At 39.0% G+C, this 14333-nt stretch overlaps 1 protein-coding gene across 3 annotated transcripts in view; it reads left to right on the top strand.

Moving 5' to 3' along the window:
* LOC147148087 (NT-3 growth factor receptor-like) overlaps nucleotides 1–14333 on the top strand; it is a 72317-nt gene that overhangs the window by 50585 nt on the left and 7399 nt on the right. For all 3 annotated transcript variants that reach the window (XM_086028214.1, XM_086028215.1, XM_086028216.1), the window contains 3 exons: nucleotides 246–292; nucleotides 1783–1885; nucleotides 9148–9336. In XM_086028214.1, coding sequence (XP_085884340.1) covers nucleotides 246–292; nucleotides 1783–1885; nucleotides 9148–9336 — 339 coding nt within the window. The remainder of the gene's footprint in view (nucleotides 1–245; nucleotides 293–1782; nucleotides 1886–9147; nucleotides 9337–14333) is intronic.

Raw genomic sequence — 14333 nt, forward strand, 5'->3', positions numbered from 1 at the left:
ATCATTTTCCTGATCAAAAAAATACATAGAGCGTTTTTGAATGAAAAATGAGCCATCAGGGTCAGATTATCCCTTTAAGAAACATCAGCATAGGGGTACCATAATTTTTGTCAAGATGTTTCATGAGTTTTTTTGTTGTTGTAATAATTACATTGAATCATAATTTAAAAGCATTTTTTGATTTTCCATGATTATTTATTGGATCTTTTGGAATCTCATATTTATCTTCTCGTGTTTTCCTCCAGGAACCCCAACAGCAGAGCGCCACAATCCACATGAAGATACTTTTGGGGTATGTACAAATTTTAAATTCCCAAGTTTTTGGATTTCCAAAGTTAACTAATAGCCACAGAGGTTAATTTCTTCCTCTTTATGATGATAAATTAAATTTGTATTTGTTTTTTTATTGTGAGCATTCCAATGTTTGATTATATCTACATTTGAGGACTATGTCTTTGTACCTTGTCCAGGTCATGGAAATTTGCTAAGGTGAAATTGAAGCAACAGGAATCTTTCGGTAAAGGCCTCGTTTACTCCCAAGGGTGACGTCCATGTGCGCATCACTGCGGCAATGACGCACAGAGTTTGCCTTTATACTCACGCGCAATCCACACGTGTTGTTTTGAAAATGTGTTGCAGTTTCACTCCAAGTCGGAGGGTGTCGCTACGGCTGATATTAGCTGGGACACAATAGGGCGGAAGTTCCTCTGCCTTTTATGGCCAATTCCGGTCTGCGTTTTTACTGCCGAGCATTGTAAAAAGCGGCAGCATAACATTGGATATCGTGCCTGCTAGAACAAATGGATTTAGATGACAATGCAACGCATTTAATTGTATTGCAAAATCGATCAGGAAGGTGGTGCATGCATGTGTGAGCATTCTTACACACATTACACCCACACCGCTGTAAAACTAGTTTTCTTCGCAGCAGCAAGAAGCTGCGTGGCGGATCTTCTCCTCCACGGTGACTATAAATTGAAAATAAATTGTCCTCACTTTTCTACTGTTTATGAATATGAATTTTCCTTTGATTTTCTCAATGGATATTTTTGAGAAATAAATTAATATCAAACCTATGAGCTTGAGTTATCCACAAGAGAGTTTCATTTTGGAGCACCTCAAGAAAATACAATACAATAATGCATCTTGTAGCATAGCTTATAGTGTGCCTGTGCACTTTGGGACACCTACTGGGATGTACTCCTGGGATGGACTCCTGGTCCTGCAAGGCTGAGCACCTTGCCGCACTGGCGAGTTTTCTGACTTAGCCCAGTACATCAGAAACCACTGCGACTCAATCTTCAGTTTTGGTTGTGTTTATGATTTTGTTGTTTTTTGTTTTTTTGGGGGTTCAAAGAGGACAGGAGTAGGTGACCACACTCACAGGCATTGATACAGTATCAAGCTTGTCTAAGACAGAAAGTGAATGTTGTACTTCTCTTTAATACACGGTGTTTACCAGTCTTGACATAAACCATATATAAACAAGCAGACAGAAAATGTTGCTCTTTCTGCCTGTTATAAACACGTCATAAAACTCATGTATTTCATAAAATGTAGATTTTGCTAGAAGAAATATTGTATTATGTTTAATGTATTAATGTTATCAAATAGGACGCCAAGGGTTACCTTTTGGCACTTTTTCAAGGCTAAAATGTTACAAAAGTCTTCCCTAGTTGAAGGTTCATAAGAACTACCCGTGCATTTTTGGGTACCACTCAAAAGACCGTTTCGTAGCACTCAGTTGCTTTAAACTTTTTTGTCTTATCGTCCCATTTCCAGGTTTCTATAGCAGTGGGACTTGCAGGGTTTGCTTGTGTGATGCTGGTGATTATCTTCCTCCTGATTAATAAGTGTGGGCCACATTCAAAGTTACGCATGAAAGGTAGGTTTCCAGCCTATCATTCATCAACTTTAATAATTGATTTGCAAATGTTTGTCTTAATTAATTATTAATTAATAAGGCTCACAACAAGGCGTGCCAAGAATTTTTGACTTCACAACTTTCCACGGCCAAAGTGGCAGCCAGTTGCAGGAGACCAGTTTGTGTTTTATTTTTTATTACCTTTATTTAATGAGGTAAATCAGTTGAGATGGAATTCGCATTTACAATGAGAAGAGCCACTCACAACAGTGCCATTAGCAATACATCTATCACATTTATAAAATGTAATGCATGGATTAAAGTGGAAATCAACCCAAACACATTTTTTTCAAGAATATGTCCCCAGCAGGCCCACTAGTTGAAACACGGCATTCTGATTTGCGTTTGTGGAATATGAGTTGAGCAGCAAAATCCACCCCTTTTTAGCCATCTCAGGGGCGGCCATTTTGTCACGTCTGTCGACTGAAAATGACATCACAACTGCTCAGGGCTCAGGTAACGACCAATCACGGCTCACCTGTTTTCTGAAGCTGATTGGTCGTTACCTGAGCCCTGAGCAGTTATGTCATTTTCAGTCGATAAAAGTGACAAAATGGCCACCCCCTGAGATGGCTAAAAACGGTTGGATTAACTGTTATTCCACAAACGTAATGTTCAGGGGTGCACATAATTTTTTTCATGGGGTACTCACATGAGTGCCAGGAGATTGAAAAAACAAACCCCTGTGTGTGTGCGTGTGTGTGTGTGTCTGTCTGTATATATATATGCCTCAATATCCGTGACCGATCCGAACCTTGATTTATGTGATCCGGTGGACCACTAGAGTACCGCATGAAAAAAATTGTGTGCACCCCAATATATATATATATATATATATATATATATATATATGTGTATATATATATATATATATATATATATGTATGTATGTATGTATGTATGTATGTATGTATGTATGTATGTATGTATGTATGTATGTATGTATGTATGTATATATACATATATAGATAGATAGATAGATAGACAGATAGACAGACAGACAGACACAGACAGACAGATAGACAGACAGACAGACAGACAGACAGACAGACAGACAGACAGACAGACAGACAGACAGACAGACAGACAGACAGACAGACAGACAGACAGACAGACAGATAGATAGATAGATAGATAGATAGATAGATAGATAGATAGATAGATAGATAGATAGATAGATAGATAGATAGATAGATAGATAGATAGATAGATAGATTAGGGATGGGACAAGATCTCGTGCTACGAGATCTCGCGGGATCAGAACACCATGAGATTTCTCTTCCCTGCACAGCACGAGATCTATTTTCTTTTGACAGTGTTTTGGAGTCCGGGTGAATATAGCAGATGTCCTAAAAGGAGCTGTCACCGAATGGAACTTCCGAGGCCAAATCACGGAGTCGCTGTGGTGACCGACAACGCTCGCAGCATGCATGTGGCGATACGTGAGGCTGGCTTTGAGGCACACATTAAGTGCTTATCGTGCAGGCAATGAATGCAACGCTAGTGCAGCTGGTCCAATGTTGGCTGCGTATCATGTTTGTTTAGATGTGTCAAGCATATAGTTTTTTTTTTTCAACGATGCTCAACAGCAGCACCACTTTTGACGTCTAAATAAAGGCAGCTCGAGCTGCCCGCGCACAAACTAATTATGGACGTAGTCACGCGCTAGAACAACTCTTTGGACATGATGGCTCGCGATCTAGGGCAGCGGGGTGCCGCATCTGCGGCTCTGAGGAGCCCAGAACTACGACGAGTTGCATAAATCTGACACAGACGCAGAGACATTCCTCTTGTTGAAGATCGACTGAGAAACAAGTTGAACTCTACAATACAATTATTTATATAGCGCATTTCATAACAGCTAGAGCTGTAACAAAGCACTTTAAAAAAAATACAATAAATTAAAAAAACAATAAGAGGCAGTGATACATCTATTAATAAATATATCAATAAATATTAACAAATATATAAAATATAAATAAAGCCAATAAATTAACATAAAACACTTTATACAATTGAGTTACTGCCCCACGAGCACAGTTGGATTTTGTCAAAGTATTCAGTAAGAGGAAAGATCTCAGCTTTAGCTGTTATTGCTGCAATATTTTAGAGCATGTAACGAAAGCGACTCCTGTTTGCATTTGCACTTTAGAGCTAGATGATTAATTTTCTTGCAGTCTGTTCGATAAAAAACATTTTGAAAATTGAAAAAATTACATTAGATATTTTTTTCATATTCGAAATTTAGCAAAAATCTCATCTCATCTTGTTCTCGCGGACTCAATCTCGTGAGACATCTCGTCTCGTGGGGCTTTTGTCTCGTCCCATCCCTAATATATATCCAGGAGATTGTCTTTGGTACTCACTAGTAAATAAATCACGGTTCGGATCGGTCATGGATTTTGAGTCACGGATCGGATCGTTTTTTTTTGTATGAGCAAAAAAAAAAAAAAAAACTAAATAGAACTTTGTCTTCATTCATTTTGTAAAACACTTTTGTAAAAAAAAAAACTCAACTCCTGATGTCTAATATGGCTGTTTAGGATTTAAAGGGACACTTGGGTGAGTTTAACATTGCCACTTAGATAATAGGTTTGCATGTAAATGTCATTAATGACTCAATGTATTATTTGGTTAGCTTTATTTTGAAGTTAGCCTTTGTGGAGGCGGTGTGTTTGTTGAGTATGTATGCAAAACGCTCTTGTACATGCAACTTACGTGAACGCGCACAGTTTTTTCCACCAACTATTCTACCTATTCTAACCAGTCTATACCAATCAAAGATGATTCATTCCACTGCACCACTAGTGTGTAAAGGTACGCCAATGAGCGTCGTGACGTAAATGACGGTACGCATCAGTGATTTCTGTTGCGCATGCGTACCTGCGTACCAGTTATGTGCACCCCTGTATACTATACATGATGTTCAATGGTATTGTGTCCTGAAGCTATTAGAAAGAAGGCATGGATCTGTCATTGATCATGAAGTTAATCAAAGAATATAGATTGCAGCCGTGGGTATTCATTCACTGCCAGACATTTGCAGACCCACTTTTACCTTAAGGTTTGAAAACGTTGAAGAATATATAAATGAGTTACAGGGATTGAATGGCTGGACTGTGAAAAAACAAATAAATACGTCAATGGCAGTGAATGAGTAAAAGTGTCACCAGTGAATGGACTGTGTGGTAGGCCATACACTTTGTTTTGCTTTTGTTTATTTGTTTTTACTTGGAGAAAGCAAATTGTTGATTCTGCTTTCCGAAAGTCATAGAAGAGATCAGAGAATGGTTGGTTGTGTTCAGGAATTTATATTCACAATACAACTCTATTTGTGAGTTAAGGAGAAAGGGCTTGGGCATTAAGTCTTGAGAAATTCATTTGAACCGGGACTGACATTACAATTCTCGCGGGATCATTCACATTTATGTAAATATGAAATGGTTCACCATTTCGGTGAAATGACCTGAAGAAGATCCTATGGAAGACCAGCAAAGAAGAAATGTGAAAAGTCAGCCTCGATTTCCAACTCCCATCTATCTCATCTGCAAACGGTGGTCACACTTAGCTTGTTGAGCCCTTTCCTCAGCCTCCATCTGAAGGCGGGCAAGACAAATTTTTACCCGGGCCTCATCCTGAGATCCTGACTCTTTGATAGATGACATGGCTTTGAACCAAGGGAGCATGCGCTGTGTTTTAGGTTGCCACTCACCCTTTGGCTCTACCAGTGCCACCTTTTCCTCACAAGTATCACCCTGTCTTCCTTTCATCGCAGCGATGGACACAACAAGAGTACAGCGGGTGGAAGTTCTCAGGGAGCCACCGTAAAGGCCTCAGCAGCCTCAGCCACTGGAAGATCTATTTTAAGAAGTCTCACTAGCACACCCTACAAATATTTAACCAAACAGCCCAGGTTCCATGTTTCACCAAGGTCTATGAAAATCAGAATGTGTATGTAACAGCCCAAGACCTACAAAAAATTCTCTTAGAGCCATACCGTGAACCTAACAGGATGTCCACCATTATTATCTGACGCACTTTTTCTACAGGGTTAACCAGATATACCTGATATTTTCTCTTAAGAATGTTTAGGCTTTCATGACGTTGAAACACAAAGTTGATGATTCATGAAACACTACTGCTGTTGCGACACACTGTTTGACAAGAAAGCAAAGTTGTTTTTGAAGGTTGAAAAAATGCACAAAAACTCACAATAGGACCGATATAAATAAATCCATATTTTAGAAGTTTGTTGGGACATTTGAAAAAAATTCTAATTACAGTGTGATAGTGCACCAACGTACCAGTACCCCAACATGGGCAGGGCTGTGAGGGCCCTTCATAGCTGATCGTAGCTCAAGTTTTTATTTTATTTTTTTTGCACAATATATCATATTTTCGGAGGCCTAAACATGCACAAAAACTCATCAAACTTTGCACACTCATCAGGCCTGGCAAAAATGTTGATATTTTAAAGTCATCATGCACAATTACCAAATGACCGGATTCACTCAGTTACATCCATCTATGACTGACTCTTAATGCATGTCAAGTTGTCTCCGCCGTGTAATGCTAATATTAAATGCACAAGCTAGTAAAATGAGTAAAATAAACAGACATATTTGGAAAGTTTCTTTGCAATGGGGAAAAGGCCCAAAGAGAATTCAACACAAGAGAATTCAACACAACACTACCGAAGAAGAAAAAGAAAGGTACATTTCACAGAAAATACCAGAAGACCTTCTTGAACTATCGATTCACGGTGACCAGTGATTCCCACGCACAAAGTAAGCCCGCTCTGCACAATATGCGGTCAAAATGCAGACTTCAAAACTGATTCATCAACGAATGTAAGTCCCTTCAGAGCGTCATACTTGGTGGCTAAGGCTAAAAAGTCATTCAATATTGGTGGGAAAAAAAACCTGTGGATTCGCGTTTCCTATTGAAGCTTTGCATTTGTAAAACTCAAACACACACGTGCACCCGCCCCCACACGCACACACGCACTCCCCCCCCCCCCCCCACACACACACACACGAACACCATGGATGGAAAACAGTTACAGGGCCGCGAAGCGTATGGACTTGTATGAATTGGTCTGTGCCAGAAAAAAAAGTTGGGAACCACTGACCTAGATGATCATACCTTGTCAAAATTCCCCATGTTTGATTAGAGTCAAGGCCTGAAGACATATCTACAAACTTATTTTTCATGGAAGTGGTAGCACCACCTGTTGGCTAAAGGTAATACATGCTTATCTTTATTTTGGACTTCTTTTCCTAGCGGGTCAACAAGAGAGATCTCTTGTTTGCTATTTTTCGTGAAGCGCTGTTGGCAACGCCCTGTCTGCCAAGAAAACAACATGAAACATAGCACATGCCTCAGTCCTGGCAAAATAATCAATACTTTGTTACTTTATTGTCAGAGTTTTCAAAAATGGCTCAGTAGCGCCCCTACAAATTTTGAGCCAAGCAGCCCCGGTTGTACGTTTCACCAAAATCTACGAAAATTGGAGGCAATAACAGGCCAAGACCCACCAAAAAGTCTCTTGGAACTGTATGCTAAACTTAACAGGAAGTCCCCCGTTTTGAATTTTCTTTCACTGGCCTCATTTTTGGCCTTTTATGAAGGTCCTATTTTAAAAAAGCCCTCCTTGAGATTTTACATAATTGTCTTGAAACTGTGGGAGTTTCATCTGAAGATGTTCAAGATGAAAAGTAAAAGCAAATATTTTTATTGCGTTGACTGCTGTTGCCGTGGCGACAAGCTCTTGTCCAACTCCACTCAACTCAAGAAAAATTATGCTGATTTTAACATTCGTCAAAACATATGTCTGAAACGCAGACACACCATTAACATACAATTTTTCTTTTTAAAATGACAAAAATTAACGTATGAAATTATATTTTTATCAGAAAAACCTGCTGTAACAATATCAAAAGCTCATGGTTTGGTCTTATCGTGATATTTTTGTCACACACAGTATGCTATTTATTGCAATATTGTGTGAAAGCTCACACAGCCTAAAAACATTTGGGATAAAAATAACACAATTTTGGCAAAAAAATGACCGATCCACTAACTGGGTCAATTTGACCCATCTTCTTGCATTGTTTTGTACAAAACAGCCCAATGTTTTGGGTGGTTTTGTACAAAACTACATACAGTAATTTTGGGGTTGTTTTCTACAAAAACAACCCAGAAAGTTGGGTCAGATTGACTCAAGTAGTGGATCGGTCCATTATTTTTAACCCAACTGTTTTTTAGAGTGCGACACTGCAGTAAACCCCCCTGTATTGCTGGAAAGTTCATGTTACACAGTCTGGTCACTAATTTGACAGTATCATATTTCTTATTTTTAGCATTTGAAATGTGATTGTGGCTACTGACAGTGATTCCTTTGCTTATCAAGTCAGAAACACTCTGACTAAAGGCAACAGGATAGAAAAAGCCAATTAAAAATAAATAAAATAATCACCTTGTTTGTTTCTTTTTCTATATTTTGGCGTAAACCAATCAAGTGATTCATACATACCGGTAGTACAATGATGTGTTGTATTGGGACACCTCAGAACAAATCTAGCAAGACTATTATAAACAATAGGCTAAAGGCTAAAGATTTGAATCTGAGGTGTGTTGATACACTGTGTCTGTATCATCTAAAATTGGAAATAATCATTGTGAAACTATTCTTTTACTCACCTGGAAGCTAAAACAATTAATTGAGCGAAAGAGAATTCTCAGGCTTCAGTTTAACTTCTGCACAACTGAATCAACATGAGATTTAAAAGAAAGCTAAGGGTCAAGCAATATGCCCAAATATTTATATTCCTCACTTTTCTCAAGGAGAGAGCCATCAAGAAACGTAATTGACAGTGAAAGAAAATTTGCTCTTAAAGAAAAGAGCATACTATAGGATTTCTTCTTATTGAGAACAAGCTTGTTTCGGTGGAACCATTTTTGTACTAAATTAAAGTCTTCCTCTAATATGCAACTGAATTTGTGAAACATGTGGTTTGGCGCAGTAAATAACGGTATCGTCTGCATATAATTGGGTATGACAGTCCAAGCAAATTTTAGGCAAATCATTAATAAAAATAGAGAAGAGGAGTGGCACCAAAGACTACTTTTGAATCCTTTTTCCTCCTTCTCTAAATTTTAAAGACAGACCAACCAAACAACTGCCTTGAGAATAAATTTGATGACATGTGTTACTGTCCTAGGTCCAGCAGCAGTGATAAGTGGTGAAGAAGACTCGACCAGCCCACTTCATCATGTAAATCATGGTATTACCAGCCCATGTACATTGGATGGTGGACTGGAGGCTGTGACTATTGGACTGGACAGGGTTCCCATTATTGAGAATCCACAGTACTTCAGACATGGACACAACTATAAGAAACCCACCACCTGTACGTACATGTAATGAAAACCACACATTGACAGGGGTGTGTCTTTCATGAGCACACAGGTACATTCCATTGCACAACTGCAGAACTCTAGTGCGGAAAAGGAGAACAGTATAGGTTTCGTCAGTTCCCAAACCCTCATTGAATGTTGTTCAAAGGAGAAATCCCAGTGCTTCTCAATTATTTTGTCACGTCCCCCCTAGCAAGAATAAAACAATTCGCGCCCCCCACCCCACCACCCACTCTCTGCCGCAACTATAAATAATAGCATTTGTCTATAAAACAGTTATAGGTACACCTCTGCATAACATCGTATCCTTGTTAACACAAAGAAAACGAAAAGAAAGAGATCAAGAGATAGTTCAACTTACAAGAACAACCTTATTGACATTGTTTATTAGTCTGTAAAATAAACATTTTAATGCATCAATTTGCCTGAAATTAAAAAAATAATATCCTTGTTTACGCTGTAAACATTTTTGACACTTATTGCACCATTTGCTGATGAAAATAAAATTAAACAAAATCAATAAATAATAACAAATTAATTCAAGTTCATTAATTCAATTGTTCCCCAGGGTCACACTCCTCAGCATCGCAGCCCCCCGCCCCTCTATTTGAGAAGTACTGCTCTATCCCGAAAACTACTGTGCAGAACAGCGACGATACATAGCACATATATATATATATATATATATATACCATTCTACCAAATTGGTTGAAATTGCTGTCCCACAATGAAAATCAAAATTTAAAAAACAATGAAGTGTTCAGACCTTGCATATTTAGTAATATCTTGTTATGATCTATTTTACCACAAGGCATTAATTCAGATACTATTAAACTGAATGTATGAAAAGTGGCGGCACGGTGGTTGACTGGTTAGCACGTCCGCTTCACAGTTCAGAGGTCGTGGGTTCGATCCCGGCTCCGGCCTCCCTGTGTGGAGTTTGCATGTTCTCCCCGTGCCTGCGTGGGTTTCCTCCGGGTACTCCCGTTTCCTCCCACATTCCAAAAACATGCATGGTTGATTGTTGATTGGACTGTCTAAATTGCCCCTAGGTGTGATTGTGAGTGCGGATGTTTGTCTCTGTGTGCCCTGTGATTGGCTGGCAACCAGTTCAGGGTGTCCCCCGCCTACTGCCCAAAGACAGCTGGGATAGGCTCCAGCACGCCTGCGACCCTTGTGAGGATAAGTGGTATGGATAATGAATGAATGAATGTATGAAAAGTCTTCCTTCACTTCCTATTGGGAGGTGGCTGTCCCAATATCTAACTCCTAAATTTCAATTCATGAAAAAAAAATGTAGATTTTTGCCAATTTCAAAAATACTTTACTTTAATAGAACATTTTGGTTGCTTTTAAATGTATGGTGAAAGATTTACATTGATTTTGTAGATTTTTTTCAAATTAGAAGTTTTTATGTAAAAAAACCTGTCCCAACTTTTCATGTCACTACCGAAATGCAATGAGTATTTGTCTGTAGGCAGGGCTTGGTTTTAGCCACATCCCCAGAAATTTCACCACTAAGAGACATTACCTTCATCACTGGGCACATGGCGAGTAATTAATTGGCAGCATTCTTAAGTTATGTGCCCTCCATAGTCTCTAAATCAGCATGTGGTTTTAAGGACCGTCAATACCGAACACCTCATTTCGGCAATAAAATGAACACTTTTGATTTTAATGCTAAATGCACTGTTTTCTAGCTCTATACACATGCTCAAAACTGTCTGTGGTAGCCACGTTGTGCCTAGCATTGTTGAGTATTGTCAACAACTATCATAAAACGTCACTACCGAAACGGTCACTACTGAAACGTTTTGGTCGTGACATAATGGTTTCGGTAGTGACAATATGATGTTTATTTTTGAATAAAGTACGTTTTAAATAATATAATACATAGATGCATATGTCATATATTAGATCTTTCTGTTTTTAACAATATTATATTCCATATTTTATCCAAATTTGAAGGGAAAAATAAACCCAAACCGGTCACTACCGAAACATACAGAAAGGTTTCAGTTGGGACATAATGGTTTTGGTAGTGGCAATATGATGTTTATTTTTGAATAAAGTAAGTTTTAAATAATATAAAACATAGATACATATGTTATACATAGATCTCTCTGTGTAACAGGGAAAAACACCAAAATGCCAAACAGCCTAGCAGAGACAGAGTACAGGCGAAGGGTTACAATAACCCAGTGAAATCCAAAGAATATTTAATAAAGGAAAAGAGAAAGAAATAAGAGATGGAAGGAAGAAGGAAAGCTGAAGTCTACCAATAAATTATCCAGCAGAGAGCAAAGAAAAGTCAGAAGAGCATGGAGGAAAAAACAAGACCACCGAATGTCTCTCAAAAAACAGAGAGAGAGGAAACATACATACAGGGAAATGTATGTTCAAAAAATGTTTGTCATTCCAATTAAATTTTCATTTGGAAGGTGAAACCACAGTTTTTCAATGATGAAGAGCCCTGTGATGGACAGGTGACCGGTCCAGCGTGTACCCTGCTTTTGCCCTAAATCGGCTGCGATCAACTCCAACCCCCTGCGACCCTGAGTATAGCACAAAGCAGTAGAAAATGAAAAAAATAAGGTTTCATTAGTTATAATACGGCGGCACGGTGGTCGACTGGTTAGCACGTCCGCCTCACAGTTCAGAGGTCGCGGGTTCGATCCCGGCTCCGGCCTCCCTGTGTGGAGTTTGCATGTTCTCCCCGTGCCTGCGTGGGTTTTCTCCGGGCACTCCGGTTTCCTCCCACATTCCAAAAACATGCATGGTAAGTTGATTGGATACTCTAAATTGCCCATAGGTGTGATTGTGAGTGCGGATGTTTGTCTCTGTGTGCCCTGCGATTGGCTGGCAACCAGTTCAGGGTGTCCCCCGCCTACTGCCCAAAGACAGCTGGGATAGGCTCCAGCACGCCCCGCGACCCTTGTGAGGAGAAGCGGTACAGATAATGGATGGATGGATAGTTATAATACACGTTAAAAGTTAAAATATAGCAAAACTAGTTAAGTGATAACAATTCTACCCTCACACAAAGTATTACTGCAACAGCGGCAACAATATGGTCACTACTGAAAAAACTATAAAAATACTCTGTAGAGGAGGGAATGGAAAAAAATATGAATCTGCTAGTAGAATTAGTTTTATTCTTCTGTAATTGTGTGTTTCGGTAGTGACGCATTTTTTTTTTTTAGGGTTGCAAAGTATACCGGTACCAATATAGTACCACGGAACTAGAGTTTTTAAAACAGTACTATACCAGCATTTAAACAACAACGGTACTTTTATTTCATTTTATTGAATGTGATTGAAATGGTAAATTGGAGACTGTCCTTTTAAGCACTGCGAGGCCAGTGAGTGTGACGTAGTTGCCCACGCGCCTCCACCTCCTTACATGCTCACAGGCTGAGAGAAAGTGAAGTCGCGCAGACAAAACAGGTGGAAGACAACGAGGAACAGAGATAGCAGCTGCAGAAAAGCCCGTACTCGTTGATAAAACGGGGACCCGAAGTACGGTGTGAAATACTTTGTGTTCAAACCGAATGACAAAGGCGAGCCACTGAACACAGAAGCACCGTAGTGCAAGTGGTGCTACAAAGTCTGGGAGGCAAATTTGTCCAAACATATGAAGGACAACCATGCGAATTTGTTCCGCGACTTCTCTCAAGAACGACAAGTGATAATGTTGTTCACCAGTTCACTAGACTATGTCAATGAAATTAGGATAGCCGACATACAGAGAGCTAAAACATGTCCAGGGGGTGAAATTAAGCTGTTTTATTCGCCAAATGTGATTGTAAAGTTTCTTGTGTAGAAGCTTTTCATAAAATATTGTGAAGAAACGCAATGTGATTAAATTGATTAAAAATCTATTTAGACAGACCAACATATGAAAAAGTAATTCTAACAAATGACAATTTTACATTACTGTATTGTCTGTTAAAAAAAATCTGTTTGTCTAGTAGAAATTTACTACTGGTTATTGGGTACGCCAAAAAGACATTTTCAACCCCTAAACACGTCCTTGGTTAATAAATGCATAAAATATATTTTTAAAAATGTAATTACATTCTTAAAATATTGAAATAACCAATTAAGGCATAAACATTATATATCCATCCATCCATCCATGCATTATCCATACCGCTTATCCTCTCAAGGGTCACAGGCGCGCTAGTCTATCTCAGCTGTCTTCGGGCAGTAGGCGGAGTACACCCTGAATTCGTTGCCAGCCAATCGCAGGAAATGGAAATTGCTTTACATTAAATGTTGGAAGGTGTTCTTTTTTCATATTAGTCTCCTTATTTGAAAAAAAAGCTCTTTGTTTACAGTGATTTTTTTTTTTCTTTTTCTTCAACAGAGATTGTTGCGACATGTTTTGGTCTTAAATTATATGTTTAAGATCTTAAAAATCAGTAAATTTGACTTGACTTGACCTCAAATGGTGCAAGAACCCTGTTATTACCTTGCAGAAGACATGATTCCCATTAAAACAGTGGAAAACGAGGGGTTTGAAAGATTCTTCAAAGTACTAGACCCGTGTTACGAGCTGTGTTTTTATGTTTACGTTATGTTTACATTCACTGCACATTTTGATAAAAATTGTCGCTGTTCCAATTAAAACCAGTTCAGAAAGCTTAGCTGACTTAAAATGTTATTTTTTCTTTGAGTTTTATATACATTTTAAATATGTTTTATGTTTAACATGTGGGCGGCACGGTGGTCAACTGGTTAGCACGTCCTCCTCACAGTTCAGAGGTCGTGGGTTCGATCCCGGCTCCGGCCTCCCTGTGTGGAGTTTGCATGTGCTCCCCGTGACTGCATGGGTTTTCTCCGGGTACTTCGGTTTCCTCCCACATTCCAAAAACATGCTTGGTAGGTTGATTGGACTCTCTAAATTGCCCCTAGGTGTGATTGTGAGTGCGGTTGTTTGTCTCTGTGTGCTTTGCGGTTGGCTGGCAACCAATTCAGCGTGTCCCCC

This window comes from Filicampus tigris, chromosome 4 (assembly GCF_054856515.1).
Source record: "Filicampus tigris isolate MCC_2025a chromosome 4, RoL_Ftig_1.0, whole genome shotgun sequence".
NCBI lineage: Eukaryota > Metazoa > Chordata > Actinopteri > Syngnathiformes > Syngnathidae > Filicampus > Filicampus tigris.